This window comes from Arthroderma uncinatum (genome assembly GCF_011692745.1).
Source record: "Arthroderma uncinatum strain CBS 119779 chromosome Unknown scaffold1, whole genome shotgun sequence".
Classification (NCBI taxonomy): Eukaryota; Fungi; Ascomycota; class Eurotiomycetes; order Onygenales; family Arthrodermataceae; genus Arthroderma; species Arthroderma uncinatum.
Genome location: NW_022983863.1, coordinates 4,242,473 through 4,258,355, shown reverse-complemented (window position 1 = coordinate 4,258,355; position 15,883 = coordinate 4,242,473). Strand labels below are relative to the sequence as shown.

The following is a 15,883-nucleotide window of genomic DNA, read 5'->3' as shown; positions in this document are numbered from 1 at the left end:
GATGCTGCTTCCGTTGACAGTGAGCGTGATATGTAACCGGAAACCAATATCCGAGATGATTTATTGCGAAACATGAGATCCTCGGGTTGTATATCGTAGGAGAGAAGTAATAAGTCTAATCCGACCATTTCATTTTCATAAGCTTGCTGCCCAGATGATAACCAACCGCCAAGACAAGCTCTCCATACAAACCAAATGATGCAAAATCCTCAAAAATGTAGAGAAATTATGGGTAATGACGTCGAAATATCATATCAAATCGCTTTTACGTCACTTCACAGTTACTACTAAGATAACCCCTTGTACATTCATTCTCTCCAAATGGATACATGTGTAGTGTTCTACTATGCACCAGCTACTTAATGTTTGCTCATCAATCCAACAAGGTAATATAGAATCAACCAGGCCGCATGTCAATTATCTTTTAGCAGAGCTTTCTATCTTCTCTGGGAAATAACAAGACAATATAATGAGATGGGGAATATAGTGTGTGGTGCAAGGGTTCAACAGAACGCTGTATTTCAAGGACACAAATCTAGCTAATCAATTATGAGGCTGGAGCGCTCAAATGGTGAGAGTACTTTTCCCAAGTTCCGAGTCAGGCCGGAGGTAAATAAGACAGTAATAGATAAAAAGAGCAAAAGCAAACATATACATGCTATCGTTCATATCGAAAGTGGTACAAAACAAATAGGGGTCGTAGCAAAAAGGGGGGGCAAGGGATTAGAATGAACGCTAATTGAGGGCAAAAAAATCATGGTCTGCATAAAACTGAAAGGAAACATAGGAAAATCGTAGGAATGTTTCGAGACGGTTCGTTAATTCCTTTCATTTTGAGGTTTTTTTTTGCAGGCGATAGTTTCTTTTTTTTTGTTGGCGTTGGCGAAGGGGCCTGCGTGGAGGAGCAATCGTTGAACGCTATTTAATAAAAGGTGGTTGGGATGGGAAAGAGATTTTACATGAATTCAATGACGAAGCGCCCATTATAAGAAAACGAGAAGGGGAATTTAACTCCAAGTGGAAAAAGGGGAAAAGGTCGGAAGCAGAATAAAGGGGGAAATCAATAATCATCATAGTCGTACTGGGCTCGCTGAGTACCCATGGTGGAATTGTTCTTTCCAGAACTGGTTAATGGTCGGGGACCGGTTGGTTTTCGCTGTGGAATACCCCGTCCTGGAGATGATCTAGACGGGGAGCCATTGTTGTTCTATAAATGAGAGAGTTAGCACATGCTACAGGTAAAATAGTAGAAGTTGGTATATGGAGATGGAACTTACCACATGATCAACCATGCGAGCGGTGCCTTCTCGCATTGCCATACGCTCGGCATAGCTTGGGTTAGGGTCTTCGCCTAGCTTGGAAGTGCGCTGGGGGATGAGAGGGCCATCGTCTCTGATTTTTGGTGGCCGGGCTGGTCCACTATGGCTCATGACGGAGGAGCCAACAGAGTATGCACCCGCTGACATTGGTCGGTGATTGTCTGCGGCGCTACCGGGGCGATCACGGTTGACAGCTGAAAGCGTAGGGTTTGATGCCCAAGCCTCAGAGTTAGGTGAACGGGGAGCTCCATAGTGCTGTGCTTGAGACTCGAGCTGTGTCTGATATCGAGAGGTAGGTCCCTGACGGGGTTGGGGGTGTTGGAGATTCAAGCTATCCCTGTGAGCTCGGTATTTAGGGTTCTCCGAAAGCTGTGAAGGCACTAGCGGCGAAGGTGGACGGTTCTCGGTGTCATCCTTGTTGACACTCGTGTTTGATCGAAGCCTATCATCACCACGGTGGTCATAGTACTCGGCGGTGGTGTAATTGGCATTGTCCAGGTCTGAGTTAGAGCGAGATGCCTCTGACGAGAAACGTTCCTTGCGGGTAGGCTGGATGCTATTGCGCAGGTTTTCACCCATGGAGGACGCAGTAGTTCTTGACCATCGAGATATTTTGGGGAAGAAAGATGAGCTGCTAGACTTGGTTTTGCGGGACTTCTCATTGGACATCTTGGGAGTTGTATCGGCACTAGGAGCACCTGAAGCAGTCGGTACGCGCTCAGGAGTTGCCAATGGAACGGAAGCACCTCGTTTATGGCGTCCGACGAATCGAGAGCCGGGAGGTGTTGGGTTCTCGAGAATTTCCTGCTCATCACGAGTCAAGGGCTCTTCCTCGTTTACTTCCATAACAGGGCTGATGCCGCGTTGAGAAGAATGCATTCGGGTGTCATTCGTGCGTTGTGGAGAGTTGGTATATGGAGATTGACCAGCCGGGGGGCTGCGTTCTTGATCTTCATATCCATCGCCGTTCATATTCTCAGCCGAATTTCCGGTACCAGGAGCTCGACCATCTTGAGCAGCTCGTAGAGCCTCGACTTCAGTCAGCAAGTGAAGAAGCATCTCTTCAATATTAGTTAGGTCGCCTGAACTCTTCAAGCTAAGAGTTTTCAGCGCCCTCTTGAATACGTTCTTTTTCTTCGAGCGCATTTCTTCCTCGAAGTCGCTGGATTGCTTGCTGAGAGCACGAGGGGTAGGGATAGGACGTGGGCCGCCGATGGCCTTTTGAGTGCGATCATGACCCTTGGTGTTGGCGTCAAGCAACAATTCGTCTTGTTGTGCGATATACTTCTTCATATCCTCGAATGAGTTGCGCATCTCGGCAGCACTGCGGACAAGGGTGATCAAGATCTCGGTGTCTCTGGCATTTCGCTGAGCGTCACGAACCGTCAACTATGATATGATATGTTAGTAATGATCCACCTCCACAAACTAATTTCAGAGAAAGATGTCAACTTACATGATCCATAAGTGCAACGATATCCTTGGACTGGATCCTATCGATACCTCGACCAGTCGAGCTATCGTAGAGTGGCGATGGCATGCCATGAGAATACCCGCTTAGATGTCGTTTATGCTTATCATTAAATGGATCATCAACATCCATCGGACTTCCAAGGCCAACCATTTCGTTCGAAAAGTCATAGCCTTTACCCTTTGGCTCTGGAGTAGCGCTGCTATTAGACCTATGGTTGGCGCCGGAGATATATCCTTCATCCCTTGGACCTGGAGAGGCCAAGTCGAAGTGGTCATTGCCATATGGGTTAGAGCCGAGACCCTTGTCCATATCATACATCATATCGTCATGGCCTGGTTCTTCGGTGATGACACCTAGACCAGCGCCATATTCAGGCCCAGTTAGATCTCTCATGTCGCCATCATCGCCGGAACCGCCGAGTTCTCGCTCAGGAGATATCAACTGTCTGCCTGATTGAGGTGGGCTAGGCTCATAGGGCCAATGGTCGCGACCTTCATGGGGTACACCGCCAATAGGCCCTTGAATGATTGAAGGGTTAGTGTTGATATCCGACTCGGAGTCCAACATGTGGCCGATTTCAGGGATCGGGCTACCGGCATTTGGCAACGCGGTGGCGCCCAAAAGTGGTAGATCATGGTCGTCTTCTTCCTCCTCTTCTTCTCCTTCATCGGATTGAGCGGCGCTGTGTGGTGGTGAGCTTACTCCCATGCGTTCATGGAATGGACGCTCGTCAACGCCGGCATGTTCATCCTCATCCTCATCATCTTCATAAGTCTCTTCAGCCGGTGCAGTCTCGTCTTCAAGATCTACGCCCCTGCTCTGCTCTTCTCCTTCCATGCCAGGAGTATAGCTTCGTGACGAACGGTTGACGAGAGGATGTGGTGAACGGGTAGAGAGGAGAGAAGGATCCAAGAGAGAAGCCACTGCAGACTCAACTCCTAGCGGAGCATGGACGTATTCAACATTAGCGCCGCGTCCGCCTGCGATCTGCTGGCCTTGGTCGAGTGGGTCGGTAAAGGTGTCGTCGGTATAGTTGGTCATATGTTTCGGGTCTATATCGAGATCACGGTCGTGCTCGTGCTCGAGGTCGTGGTCATGATCGTATTCTTCATCTCCCAAAGTCTCATCGTGTCCCCAATGGCTAGGCGAGTTTCTCTGGGACTCTCCAATATCTAGCTCGGCACCAGATTCCTCATCACGTATGGTGGGAGGGTTGCGCTTTTCATGGCTATAGTCTGCCGTCCGCGTTGATCTGGCCAGATCCGTGCTGGCAGCAGAGGATAGAGATTCAATCGATAGCCGTTGCTGTTGCTTGTGGGGGTCCTCGTACTGGCCAGGAGTTAAACTGCGGTCGTGGTCATGAGCATGTTCGTCATCATGGTAGGTTGCCACGCTCTGAATTGGGCTGAGGGCACGATTATTAGAGAAATCAATATCGTCATGTTGTTGGAAAGATTTCGGAGTTGGTGATTCAACGAGTTGCCTATCCATCTCTTCTCCCGACAACCCGCTGCCTTGGTTCCTGAGCTCTCTCATGTTCTCTGGAGTCATGCGTGCAGGAGAGGCGAGGGCACCAGTCGACCCTCTTGGAACTTCACCCTCAAGAGCAGTAGCGGTCTGAGCGGATTGTTGAGAGAGGATAGACTGTCTGGTCATCTCGGAGTCAATACCACTCCGGAAAGGCATGGGCGCAACATCGTGTTTTTGGAAGATGAGTTCGGTATCATTGATTCCTCCACGGCTGCCGCTGGCAAGCGAACTCTTGCTGCGTCGGTGCGTTTTCTCTCGTCGACCCAGGCTCGAGTTTGAGTCGTGATGCTTTAGAGCTGCGGTGGTAAGGGCCGCACCTACGATTTTGGCAGCCTCAGCATCGCGGAGGCCTTTGCTTTTCTTTCTGCTGACGCCTGGTTCCTCGATCGTACGGTCTTCGGAGGCGCGGCGGGACGAGCTTCGTTCACGACGTGGTGGGCTGGAGCGCTTCTCACGTCTGCGCTCCTTGGTCTTTGACGAGCGTGAATCAGGCGAGCGGGCAGGTGTCCTTGGATCAACATCGAGACCCAAGCTCCTAGAAACATCCGGTGCACTGGAGCGTTTTGAAAGTCGGTCCTCTTTGGATTTATTCCCTGCACGGCCGGCTTTGGATCTGGATAGGGGATCATCCTTCTGGTCCTTCTTTAGCTCCTTTAGCTCTGGAAGGATTAGTCGACGAATGGCATCTTCGACGGTTTCGAGGAGTCTGGGGTTATTGAGAGATGATCGTGAAGTGCCTGATCGGAAAGAGTATTGGTCCCCGTTCCCGGCCTTCCCATTATTACCCGACGCTAGCGAAGTGCTAAGATAGCTTGACTCCGGACTAGCCATGTCTCTATCTTTATGCTTTCCAGAGCGTTTGGAGCTGTAGTCGAAGAGGTCTCGGCTTCCAGTCCCGCTTCCCTCAGCATATCGTTGCTTGGACCGGGTGCGATCTCTGGGAGCAGTGCCACTGATCTTCTCAGCAGCCTTTTGAGCGATCCTCTCACGACTCAGGCTACGACTCCGCCTCCTCGACGGCGTTTTCAGCAAGTCTCGAGATTCGGGGGCTTCAAGCTCATCGCCGCTGACGCTATGGCTTCGACGACGATGGGTCTCGGATACGATCAGGGGCCCGTCTAGCATGCTGTCCGCCGGCATCGACGAGATGTCCGAGGTAGGCTGGATATATCTGGACGAAACCTCACTGCCACGGTTGACGATTTCGATTTCTAGCGGATGGCCACGCGAGGCGCCCATATCGTCAGCCCCATCAGTCATAGAACTCAGGCTTCTGTCATCACTACCTCTGTCGATAACGTCCTTGGACCTGCTTGGCGTGCTGAGCGAGATACGCCTGGTATACGATGGTTTTCGGCCGCCGCTGTTCTCGCTGATATGGATACGATCGGACTGGTGGTCTCTGTCTCTGTCCTTCTTGCGACTGGAGGACGGGGTGACTCTGACCCTGACGCTGGGCCGCGAGCTGACTCCCCCACCGCTGGAGCTCTTCTTCCCGCCTTCAAAGTACTCTATGAGCAGGGAGGTCTGCGAGTGGTGAGAGGACCGGGACATCTTGCCTTCGTCGCGGTCGCGGGGACGAGAGGAGCGGCGACGAGTCGAGATGGTGACGGGACTGCCATCTTCCGGGATCGAGTAGGACGTCTTGTCTGTTCGGCGAGAGACGTCTGTGGCGAGATCTGTGCCTGTGGTGCTGGCGCCAGTGGTATCGAGGACGGACTCTGTGGGAGCTGGGAGAATGGGTCTGCGGGTGTCGACACCCATCGTGAAGAAGCCTTAGTAGGCCACTATCATAGTCAGACGACACGGGTATCTAACTGTCAAGTGTGTCGCCGTGTAGTTGTTGTCGTCGTTGTAGTTGTCGTAGTTGTTGTCGTAGTGTTGTAGTGTTGTTGTTGTAGTAGTAGTAGTGTTGTATGGATCTATGTCTTCAGTTTGCTATGTCGACCGAAGAACTACTCCCCGTTGATGATTGTATCAACCTCCTCGCTGGGATCCCTTTATCCTCTCAAGGCGAGTGACTGAGGCGTCCCTTTGCTGGCCGTGTCTGCCGGTTTGCTTTGTTGTCACTGCGAAAGCCGTTTGCTGGTTCCTATGGGCGAGAAAACGAAAATTGAACAGACAAGATATAATTACAAGAAGGTAGCAGCGCAAAAGCCCAAGAAGAAACGACAGGCCAGGGAGTAAGGGAGGACAGAAGAGACAAGGAGAGGGAGACAAGGAAGAAGGGAGAGAGAGACGGTTGTATTATTTCTACGGGGAGGAAGAAGGAGAAGGAGAAGTCCCCAGCCTGCGGACTCGCTAGCGCAGGAAAAGGCGCAAACGAATGGACCAGCCACTTTCTTTGCTCCCAGCCCACGTCGACAGTCAACACAGACAGAGGCAGTCAACAAGTCGACAGGAATAGACAGAGAGATACAGCAGTTGTCTGTCTACTCCGTACGCCGTTTTGGTCGTTGGAGGTGGAAGAGGACGAGGTGTGGCGGATGTTTGATAGACTCTACAACTTGGTAGACAACTTGTAGACAACTTGGTACTCCGTAGATATTTTTGGATCTTTGATACTTTTGACAGACACCGATAACCAGCTTCCTTCACCTTCACCTTCGACCTCAACTTTACCCTCAGATTCTCCCTTCACCAGATCCATCTCAAGACTCCAGAGAACGCCTGTCAGTGGCTGCTGTCCCCCGGTCAACCGCCATTCCTCACCCCCCCTGCCCCGGCCCGCAAGAGGTCTGATTGGCCTCATCGACGCTCTCTCTGCTTCGTTCGACCCTCGATCTTCGCCATCGCGGCTTGCCAACTCATCAATCTGCAGGTAGCACTAAACTCTCTTCCCTGCTGCGAGTGCTACTCGACATGGCACGGCTCGACCAGTAACCGACCAACCAACCGACGGATACGCCGCAGTTCGACCAGGGAAGCGATGGTCTCTCCCTCGTCCTCGTCGGTTGGTTGGCTGGCGAGTGTGATGCCCGAGGGATGACATCTCTAATTTCTTGTTCTTGGCCTGTAGAAGCAGCCGGCGGGGGCAGAGTGAAGCAAGCAGCTACCCGGTCACATCCTCCCGGCGCTTGCGACCTTTTCTCTTACACGAAGCAGACACAGACACATCGGCACCTTGGATCTGACAGCTCCAGCTTGCGTTGTCTATGATGTAACAGACCGGGAAAAGAAAGATGGCTTGGGCGTCCATCTATGCGTTCCGTCCGGCCGTCCGTCCCTCTGCTCTTTTACTGGGTGCTTGAGTCTAAACTACCTAGGTCATCTCTGTAGCAGCTGACATGAAGACACCACATCTTCACATCTTCTCTCCGTATCTTACTACTCCTATCTTACTACGTTTTCTCAGCTCATCCTTCTGCTCCATACAGAGCTCAGCATCTAAATAGAACACCAGTAACATCTTTATATCTCCATCATAAGCGACGCGTGGCTGTGGGCGCAGTCGGGCCATAAGGGGTTGATACACTGTAATACACTGTAATACACTGTATCTATGCCTCCTTTGCTGTGTCTTGGCAGGATGATACGTGGTTGATACCAAGATTACCCCGCCTGAGACACCGCCAAGACCCAAGACCCAGGCGTCCCAGGGAAAGAAGCCCGAAACATCTTCACTCTCTCATCTTCACTTTCATCTTCACCTTCTCACACTCGACTTCATACCTTGACTTCATACCTTGACTTCTCTCCGTCAACTTCACACACGACTTCATACACACTTCTCAGACGGAGTACACTCGCTACTCCGTACGTTGCGCTGCCTCGCGCGTTCTCCGGACCTGCCGACTCCGTCACTCGTTTCGTCTCAGGCTTGGTTGTCCGTGATCCTGATGAGTAGCTAGGGGATGTCTGCGTCTGCGTATCGAATATACACCGTCACATTGATCTGTTAGGAAGACCCCGGACAGCCGCCAAAAGTTATCAGTCGCAGTCGCCGTCACAGTCGAGTCGCAGTCGAGTCGCAGTCGCAGTGCCAAAGGCCAGACAGCCGCCGAGATGCATCTCACTCCGCTCTTCTCGCTCCTCCTCGCCCTCTTCTCCCTCTCTCACCTCGCCTCCGGCCTCAAGCTCATCGAGTCCAAGTCGCTCGTGCCCTGCGAGAACACGGCCACCCAGAACAATGCCGACTTCACCGCAACCCTCTTCAACATCGCCTTCACCCCGGAGAACCGGACGCTGCAGGTCCATTTCCTCGGCGTCTCCTCCATCAAGGGATATGTCACCGCACGACTCGAACTATATGCCTACGGATTCAAGGCTGTCGACCAGGACTTCAACCCGTGTGCACAGGGTCTTGATCTCAAGGGCCTCTGTCCCATGACTGCCGGGCCCATCGAGCTCGACACCAACATCCTGAACGTCTCTGACGACATCATCAACAAAGTGCCGGGTATGTATACATTTTGTCTTAATCCCATCTCAATCCCATATCTATGACCCTTATCAATGCTAACGTGATTAGGAATTGCGTACAATGTGCCCGATATTGATGCCAAATTCCGGGCCTACATCTACAAGGCCGAGAACCACGAGACCATTGCCTGTTTCGAGGGCCAGCTCTCCAATGCCAAAACCGTCTACCACAGAACCGTCGGCTGGGTCGTTGCTGTGATCGCCGGAATAGGTCTCGTTGCCTCGGCCATCACCTCTGGTCTCGGACACTCAAACACAGCCGCACACGTTGCCGCCAACGCACTCTCCCTCTTCAGTTTCCTCCAGGCACAGGCCATGATCGGTCTGACCAGCGTCACCTTGCCCCCAGTCGTCCAGTCTTGGACCCAGAACTTCCAGTGGAGCATGGGTATCATTCGGGTCACCTTCATCCAGAACATCTGTACCTGGTACCAGCGCGCCACCGGTGGGACGCCGTCTTCGGTTCTTGCTTCCCTCACAACGACGTCGGTAACGGTCAAGAAACGGTCCATGGAAGTGATGAATCATATCCTTACCTCTCCCAATGGCTTGACCAAGCGTGTTAACAATAACCCGTCGGTCGGAGAAACCCTCAACAACCTCGTCATCCGCGGCATCGACAGAGTCGGCTTCAAGGCCAGAATGGAGCGCACTAACATCTTCATGACCGGTCTGCTCTTCTTTGTCATCTTCGTGACCTTCGTTGTGCTTCTGGTCACCGCTTTCAAGGGATTCTGCGAGTTGGCTGCCAAGAACGGCTGGATGAAGAGTGACAAGTTCCAGGACTTCAGGAACGGATGGAAGATTGTCATGCGCGGAATTCTCTTCAGACTGGTAAGCTCTTTTTCTTTCCACGTTGATATGTTCATAGCTAACCATGGTTAGACGCTTATTGGATTCCCTCAAATGTCCATTCTCTGTCTCTGGGAATTCACCCAGGTTGACTCTCCGGCTATAGTAGTCCTGGCTGTCTTCATGCTGCTCGCCATCATCGGTTCTCTCAGTTGGGCGGCTTTCAAGGTCATCAGTCTAGCCAAAAAATCAGTCGAGATGCACAAGAACCCAGCCTACATCCTCTACTCTGATCCATCAGCCCTCAACAAGTGGGGATTCCTCTACGTCCAATACCGCGCTACTGCATACTACTGCGTTGTTCCGCTTCTCGGCTACATCCTGGTCAAATCCATGTTCATCGGTCTTGCTCAGAAGGCACCATACGTTCAGGCTATTTCCCTTCTGATCATTGAACTTGCTGTCCTCGTTGGTGTCTCCATCCTACGACCATGGATGGACAAGAAGACGAACATCTTCAACATCTCCATCGCAGCCGTCAACTTCTTCAACGTCATCCTTCTTCTCTTCTTCAGTGAAATCTTCAAACTCCCTGTAAGCAAACCTCTTTTCCCCTCATCTATACAATGAATCTAACATCCCTCTAGGGCCTTGTCGTTGGAATCATGGGTGTATTATTCTTCGTCATCAACGCCGTCTTTGCCCTAATTCTCTTGATCCTCGTCCTTATCGCGTCTGGATACGCAATCATGTCCAAAAACCCAGACACCCGCTACCAACCCATGCGCGACGACCGTGGATCCTTCATCAAATCCCAAACTCAACTCACCACCGAACTGGACGCTCTAGGCGCCACCGCTCGTGGTGAAGGAAAATTCAACGAATTTGAAGACGACTCTACTTCCCTTTCTGGCCAGTCTAACGGTCGTACACCAGTCGATACCCGCTCAGCTCACGACCACCATAACCCGGGACAAGGATACCCTCCCAACCGCCCGCCACACTCCCCCGTAGACCCATCTGTCCCCCTCTTCCCATCCAGCGGATCAACACATTCCGCCCACTCCCAGCGCCCAGGCGCACCACAACACTACCAACCTCAACCCGCTTATCATGATGCGTCATCCGTCCACTCATCCCCATATGCAGGCTCACACAACGCATCCCCTACCTCAGGCGGGTACAACGCCTCACCCTTCCCTCGAACAGGTTCAGCGAACCACCACACAAACAGACAGCAAAATAACGCTAGTCCATGGCAGAGGGGAGCCGGTTATGAATAAACGTTGGCATCTTGTCGTTTTTTTTTTCCTTTCTATTGTCGTCCATTTCTGCGATTGCTTTCTTGAGAAACCCCATATTCATTCACATGCCTGCCCACCGCCTGCTTCCTACCACCTACCTATGCTCTTGATTTCCATCTTTTTGTACAAATAGTTTATTTCCTCCCTGCTGTACTTTGCTTGTACGTACGGCTCGGCTGGCTCGGCTCATGGCAGTGGGCTATGAACTGGATCTGGATTCATGGAGTTATCTTCTTTTTTCTTCTGGTCTGTTCCCGTTCCTTCTGGGCCTGTGTTTCCATTTTCTTTACCGGATACTGTCTGCTTTGTTTCCATACTTGCCTCACATTGCTTGCTCATCTTTCTTTGTTGTTTGTCTCTTATCTCATAGAGAATGGTAATAACTGGCTATTACCACGCCACATCAGATTATATTACACCACACCATGCATCCATCTACATCCACACACGGCCAAACCATAACCATCATGGGCGTTCATTTGTTTCATTTTCCATCTCTGCCATTAGGCTGGTTAATTGAATAATTCAAGTCAAGTCAACTCATTGCCTTTATTGTGATTGTTGCCACTGCGATTCTGGGAAGGGGGGTGTCTTGTAATATCCTTTCATCTTCTATGGTGTTCGTTCTTGTTCTTATCTAGTGTCTTTGTTTCTCTTGTGTCTCTGTTGAATATGTCCATTCAACACCAAGAGCCATGTCTAAGATCTAATGTCTAGTGCACTACCATTCCATCACATCACTTCAAACATACAATAACACTAATCATGTAATAATTAACCAATAGCCTGGATCTTTTTATACCTGTATCTCTTACTAGTCTTTATATTAGAACACTATCTAGACTCAAAGCAAGCAAGCTAAACGAGGAAGGAATACAATGCAGTGTACAAATACAACCGATCAAAGATTCAAGTCCCATATAAGACAAAAGGAAAAAAAATGACGCTTATAAACTACATAAATTCAGAAATAGACATGTTTTTTGTTTTAATCTTTATCTAGAATCACCCATCCCCGGCGGCCCAGGAGGTCCTGGCGGGAACCCGCCAGGCTGCTGCTGCCCGAAGCCAGGAGGAACAGGTGGTCCGCCACCAGGACTAGAGTTTTGACCGGGTATTTGTCCATGCTGGCCTGCGAAGGGTGGCAGGGGAGGCATACCGCCCGCTCCTGGGGGCGGGAACTGGAAGTTAGGCGGGAACCCGCCTGGTGGTGGGGGAGGGAAGGGCAGGCTGCCTGGTGGCATGTTTGGGAGGGGAATTGGGAGAGGCATGGGCATATCGCTGGATCCAGGGGTGCCGGGATGTGGGAATGGTGGGGGGAAAGGCATGCCGCGACCTCCTGGAGCTATATGGTGAAGACTGTGAGCCGGTGGTTTTTCGAATATATTGAACACAGTGCAGTGTGGGTGACTTACGTGGTATCATTCCACCGGGAGGTGGAGGCGCACCTGGGGCTCCTGGCATGCCAGGCATGCCAGGCATACCGAATGGTGGAGGTGGTAATGAGCCTGGCTGGCCTTGAAGGGTATTGAAGTTAGCGGGCTGTACTCGGTTTTCACCTCGTAGACGCGAAGGTAAAGGCTGTCGGGTATTTACCTGGAAATCCGAATGGAACTGGAGGATATCCCGGTTGTCCGGCGGCGTGCTGAAGCATGGGGTTGGAGCTTGCCTGGCCCTCGGCCGCGTATGATGAGGTGATCGAATCTATCACCGACTGAGCCTTCTCATGTCCGATCTCTAATATCCGTAAGGAAAACCAACTTATCAGTATCCTGACTCTTTGTTATACCCCATATAGGTCGCTGCAGGTGTCCCAGCAAGTAGAGAGTTGTGGCTGGCCGGGTGTAGCTGCATAGCTGCTAGGTAAAAAGATACTAATGGGATATCTTTCATATCCAATCCGGCAGCGCTGATATATTAATAAAAAGCGTAGTGATGCGTACCCTGGTAGTATTGAACCACGTTCTTGAGGTGATTCTTTCCGGAGTTATGTGCCTTGCGCACACTCATCGAGTCGTGCGTAAGGTATACATCGCAATAGTCGCCTGTATCGAATTACGTCCCCAATGTTAGCGCATCTTCGCTTTTAACTGTCTCTTTTTAAGAATCGTTGCCCGTATAAATCGCTTCGAAAGAGATATATAGCGCAGGGTGAATATGTGAACCTACAAAAGAGTGCATAGGAAGTTAGCCTTGAGGTCAATGTGACGAAGGGTCGGAAATAACTTATATTTCGGCATCGTGACTGTGAGATATCTACTCCGATTGTAGTTTATCTTCCTTGCGCCTTATATAACGCTTCCACTGGTTGAACAGGCGAGAGGGTAGCTTGCCTTTCCAGCTCTCGTATGCGGGTCACTGTTCAAGTCGTCGTGTTCCAAAGTGATAGGGCTTTGACCAGCTCCGCGAGCAGTGACGTTCAGGTCGATGGAAGTCAAGGGTATACTGGCGAAACGGTATACTGAAAGCACAATGTTAGGCGTTTCTCCAGCTATCGCAAATGGTCTGTTATCGAAAATGTTCGAATATCAGGCACGACTTATCGCGGTTGCTAAAGATTCCCGATCAGGACTAGCGGATACAAAGCTTGGCTTTAATTTGCATCGTTTGCCATGCTTAGTCATCCACCACGTGATGTGGTCTCCAACCCAAATTCGATTGCCCGATTAGGCAACGACACCAGGACAACAAGTGTGCTTATATTTGAGAAACTCCTTACACCACATAGATGGAATATGCGATCTGCCACCTAACAGGTTTGGTTAACCGAGCATTTAAGGCTTGAATTCAGGTTTCATCCATTATATATACTTATTGACCTCCTCTAGTAATCTCCTGCTATTAATGTTGATCGCCATAAGATCGAGACACTGTATACCAAACAACAATCGTCCTAGACCTCACTCGGCTTCTTGGCTCTAGCTATATCGAATGTAAGGCTATCCAAAATTCTATGCCTTGGTGAACTCTGCAAGGACTTTAACTTGGATATTATTATATCCTGGCTTTGTCTGTCCATTGAAGCAGTCACGAACAATTGTCATATTCTCTTCTGTGGTTTCAAACAGGGACAGCATGAACCGCCGAAGAATAGTAGCTATCCCGAGATAGCACCAGGCATAAGCCATGCTGTTGGCAAGTTAGTGGAGGCATACATGTTAGCAGGGGGAGAACATACTTTGGTCCCAAGCATCCTTGACTGCCCTTTGAGAAAGGTACAAGGTATTTCTCCAGATTTGAGCCCTGCTCTAACCACCGCCCGGGGTGGAAAACTAACGGCTCCGGGAAGACTGTCTCATCTCTCAGCATCAAATATATGGACATACTCACGGGCGTCTATTATGTCGATATCGGTATTAGTTGGTGATAAGATATAGTTGGCGAATGGAATGGCAACATACCCCAGGAGGAATCTGCCAGCCGTTATACTCTAGAATTTCATCCGGAGCAATGCGCGGAAGACGAGAAGTTACGAGGGCAGATATCCGAAGCCCTTCTTTTATAACTGCAGTCTATTATTGCATTGTGAGCAATGGACATTAAAGGATGAAGTACGATCGCTTAAACGTACCAGATATGGCAGCTGTTCAAGCATTACCAAGGAAGGGTTGGCCTGCGGTTCTGGTAGAGCACAGTTGAGCTCCTCCTGTAGTTTCTGATACACTGGACCATTATTCAGAATATGGAACATGGTGATAGCCATAGCCTGAGAAGGCGCGTCTGTTCCAGCTCCTAGCAAAAATTTGGCGTCGTCTATTAGCCTCCCCAGTTTTCTCTCTAGCAAAGGAAGCCGTTCATTATTCATCATCTCTGAGAAGATACACTGCTCCTTGGTTCCATGTTGGTTCTCTTTGTAAACACGTTTCATACGGTGTTCTACCTCCTAATGATCCGATATTAGTGTGAGTGGTCGCCCTATTATTCATCTCCAGTCGAAAGCGGCCTACCTTTTCATAAAAATCAATATCTTGGCATGAAGGGACTATAATTGCGCATATCCAGGCGGGAAAGATTCGAAACAATGCAATCAGCCACGGAAAATGTCTACCGAGGAGAAGTTTTCCAAATCCTCCAGTAACTCCATCTTTCCATCTATCTTCCAATACGTTTGCCCGTAGAAGGTCGAAACAATTCGATTTCCCGAACGCATAGTGAGAAAGGACGTCAACAGCAAATGATATGAAGCATCTATGCAATTCTAGGGGCTCATCGGTCGCTATGGCTCTTCGCATATGCCTGCAAAGTAAATTAACCTTCTCCTGGATAACCGGTTCTAGAGATCGGATAGCCTGCTTTGAGAGGTAAGGGCTAAGCGTTCCTCTTCTTAGCCGATGATGGTCGTATTCTGCTGTTGAGAAGGTTGAAGTCGGCAAACCTACAGAGAGGAACCATGGGTATTTATTTCGCCTCTTTGTTGGTCCAGCGTAGAGCGTGTTATAGTAATCGGGGTCTTTGATATGAAGCTCATGAGGGTTGATTCGTACAATTGGTCCATACTTCTCATGCATCTGGTCAATTTCCCACAAAAATCGACCGCCACAGATGACATCAAAGTACATTTCGTACCACCGAGTCATTGCAGCCAATTTGGGGCCAGGGAACCTCGCTAGAGGAGAAATCCAAAGACGGTATGTAATCAAGCAGATTGTGTAGGCAACTAATGCCGTAACAAGCATTATATATGCAGAATCCATTGTATAGAGTGATAGTTGATCCATGTGAATCATTTTGGCAAGTGAGAAGAACAGACACCTAGAGTCAAGAAAGGTAAAGTTTTACGGAGTATGAACGAAATGATGACCCCATGTGATGTCTTATCATCAATTATCGCTTTGGTCAGCAAACGATAATAAGAAGTTGAAGATCAAGAGTTCTTTCTGGTGGCAGAAGTGGCATCATATTGGTAGAAGTTGAGGAATTATCCTAGCCAATCCAGTCCCCTTTCCAGAGTAGTACGATGCACGGAGAACATAACGACGTGGTACCACGCTGGCAAATTTAACGTTTCTCATTTTTCAGAGCTCAAATTTCAACCATAACTT

The 15,883-nt window shown here is 49.9% G+C and overlaps 4 protein-coding genes across 4 annotated transcripts; 1 reads left to right on the top strand and 3 right to left on the bottom strand.

Annotated features, from left to right (window-relative positions):
• Nucleotides 1–1,060: 1,060 nt before the first annotated feature.
• GIQ15_01291 (uncharacterized protein) lies at nt 1,061–6,087 on the bottom strand (the record flags this gene model as incomplete). The annotated part of the gene is made up of 3 exons (XM_033548708.1): nt 1,061–1,207; nt 1,278–2,708; nt 2,776–6,087. The coding sequence occupies 3 exons, from the start codon at nt 6,085–6,087 to the stop codon at nt 1,061–1,063; spliced, it is 4,890 nt and encodes a 1,629-aa protein (XP_033409659.1).
• A 2,241-nt stretch (nt 6,088–8,328) lies between these two features.
• GIQ15_01290 (DUF907 domain-containing protein) lies at nt 8,329–10,820 on the top strand (the record flags this gene model as incomplete). Its single annotated transcript, XM_033548707.1, has 4 exons — nt 8,329–8,722; nt 8,795–9,579; nt 9,631–10,131; nt 10,185–10,820. The coding sequence occupies 4 exons, from the start codon at nt 8,329–8,331 to the stop codon at nt 10,818–10,820; spliced, it is 2,316 nt and encodes a 771-aa protein (XP_033409658.1).
• Nucleotides 10,821–11,836: 1,016 nt separating this feature from the next.
• On the bottom strand, nt 11,837–12,851 carry GIQ15_01289 (uncharacterized protein; the record flags this gene model as incomplete). The annotated part of the gene is made up of 4 exons (XM_033548706.1): nt 11,837–12,186; nt 12,257–12,358; nt 12,438–12,578; nt 12,785–12,851. 4 exons carry the CDS (start codon nt 12,849–12,851, stop codon nt 11,837–11,839), a joined length of 660 nt encoding a protein of 219 aa, XP_033409657.1.
• Nucleotides 12,852–13,792: 941 nt separating this feature from the next.
• On the bottom strand, nt 13,793–14,709 carry GIQ15_01288 (benzoate 4-monooxygenase cytochrome P450; the record flags this gene model as incomplete). The annotated part of the gene is made up of 4 exons (XM_033548705.1): nt 13,793–13,970; nt 14,020–14,177; nt 14,243–14,353; nt 14,413–14,709. 4 exons carry the CDS (start codon nt 14,707–14,709, stop codon nt 13,793–13,795), a joined length of 744 nt encoding a protein of 247 aa, XP_033409656.1.
• Nucleotides 14,710–15,883: the final 1,174 nt, after the last annotated feature.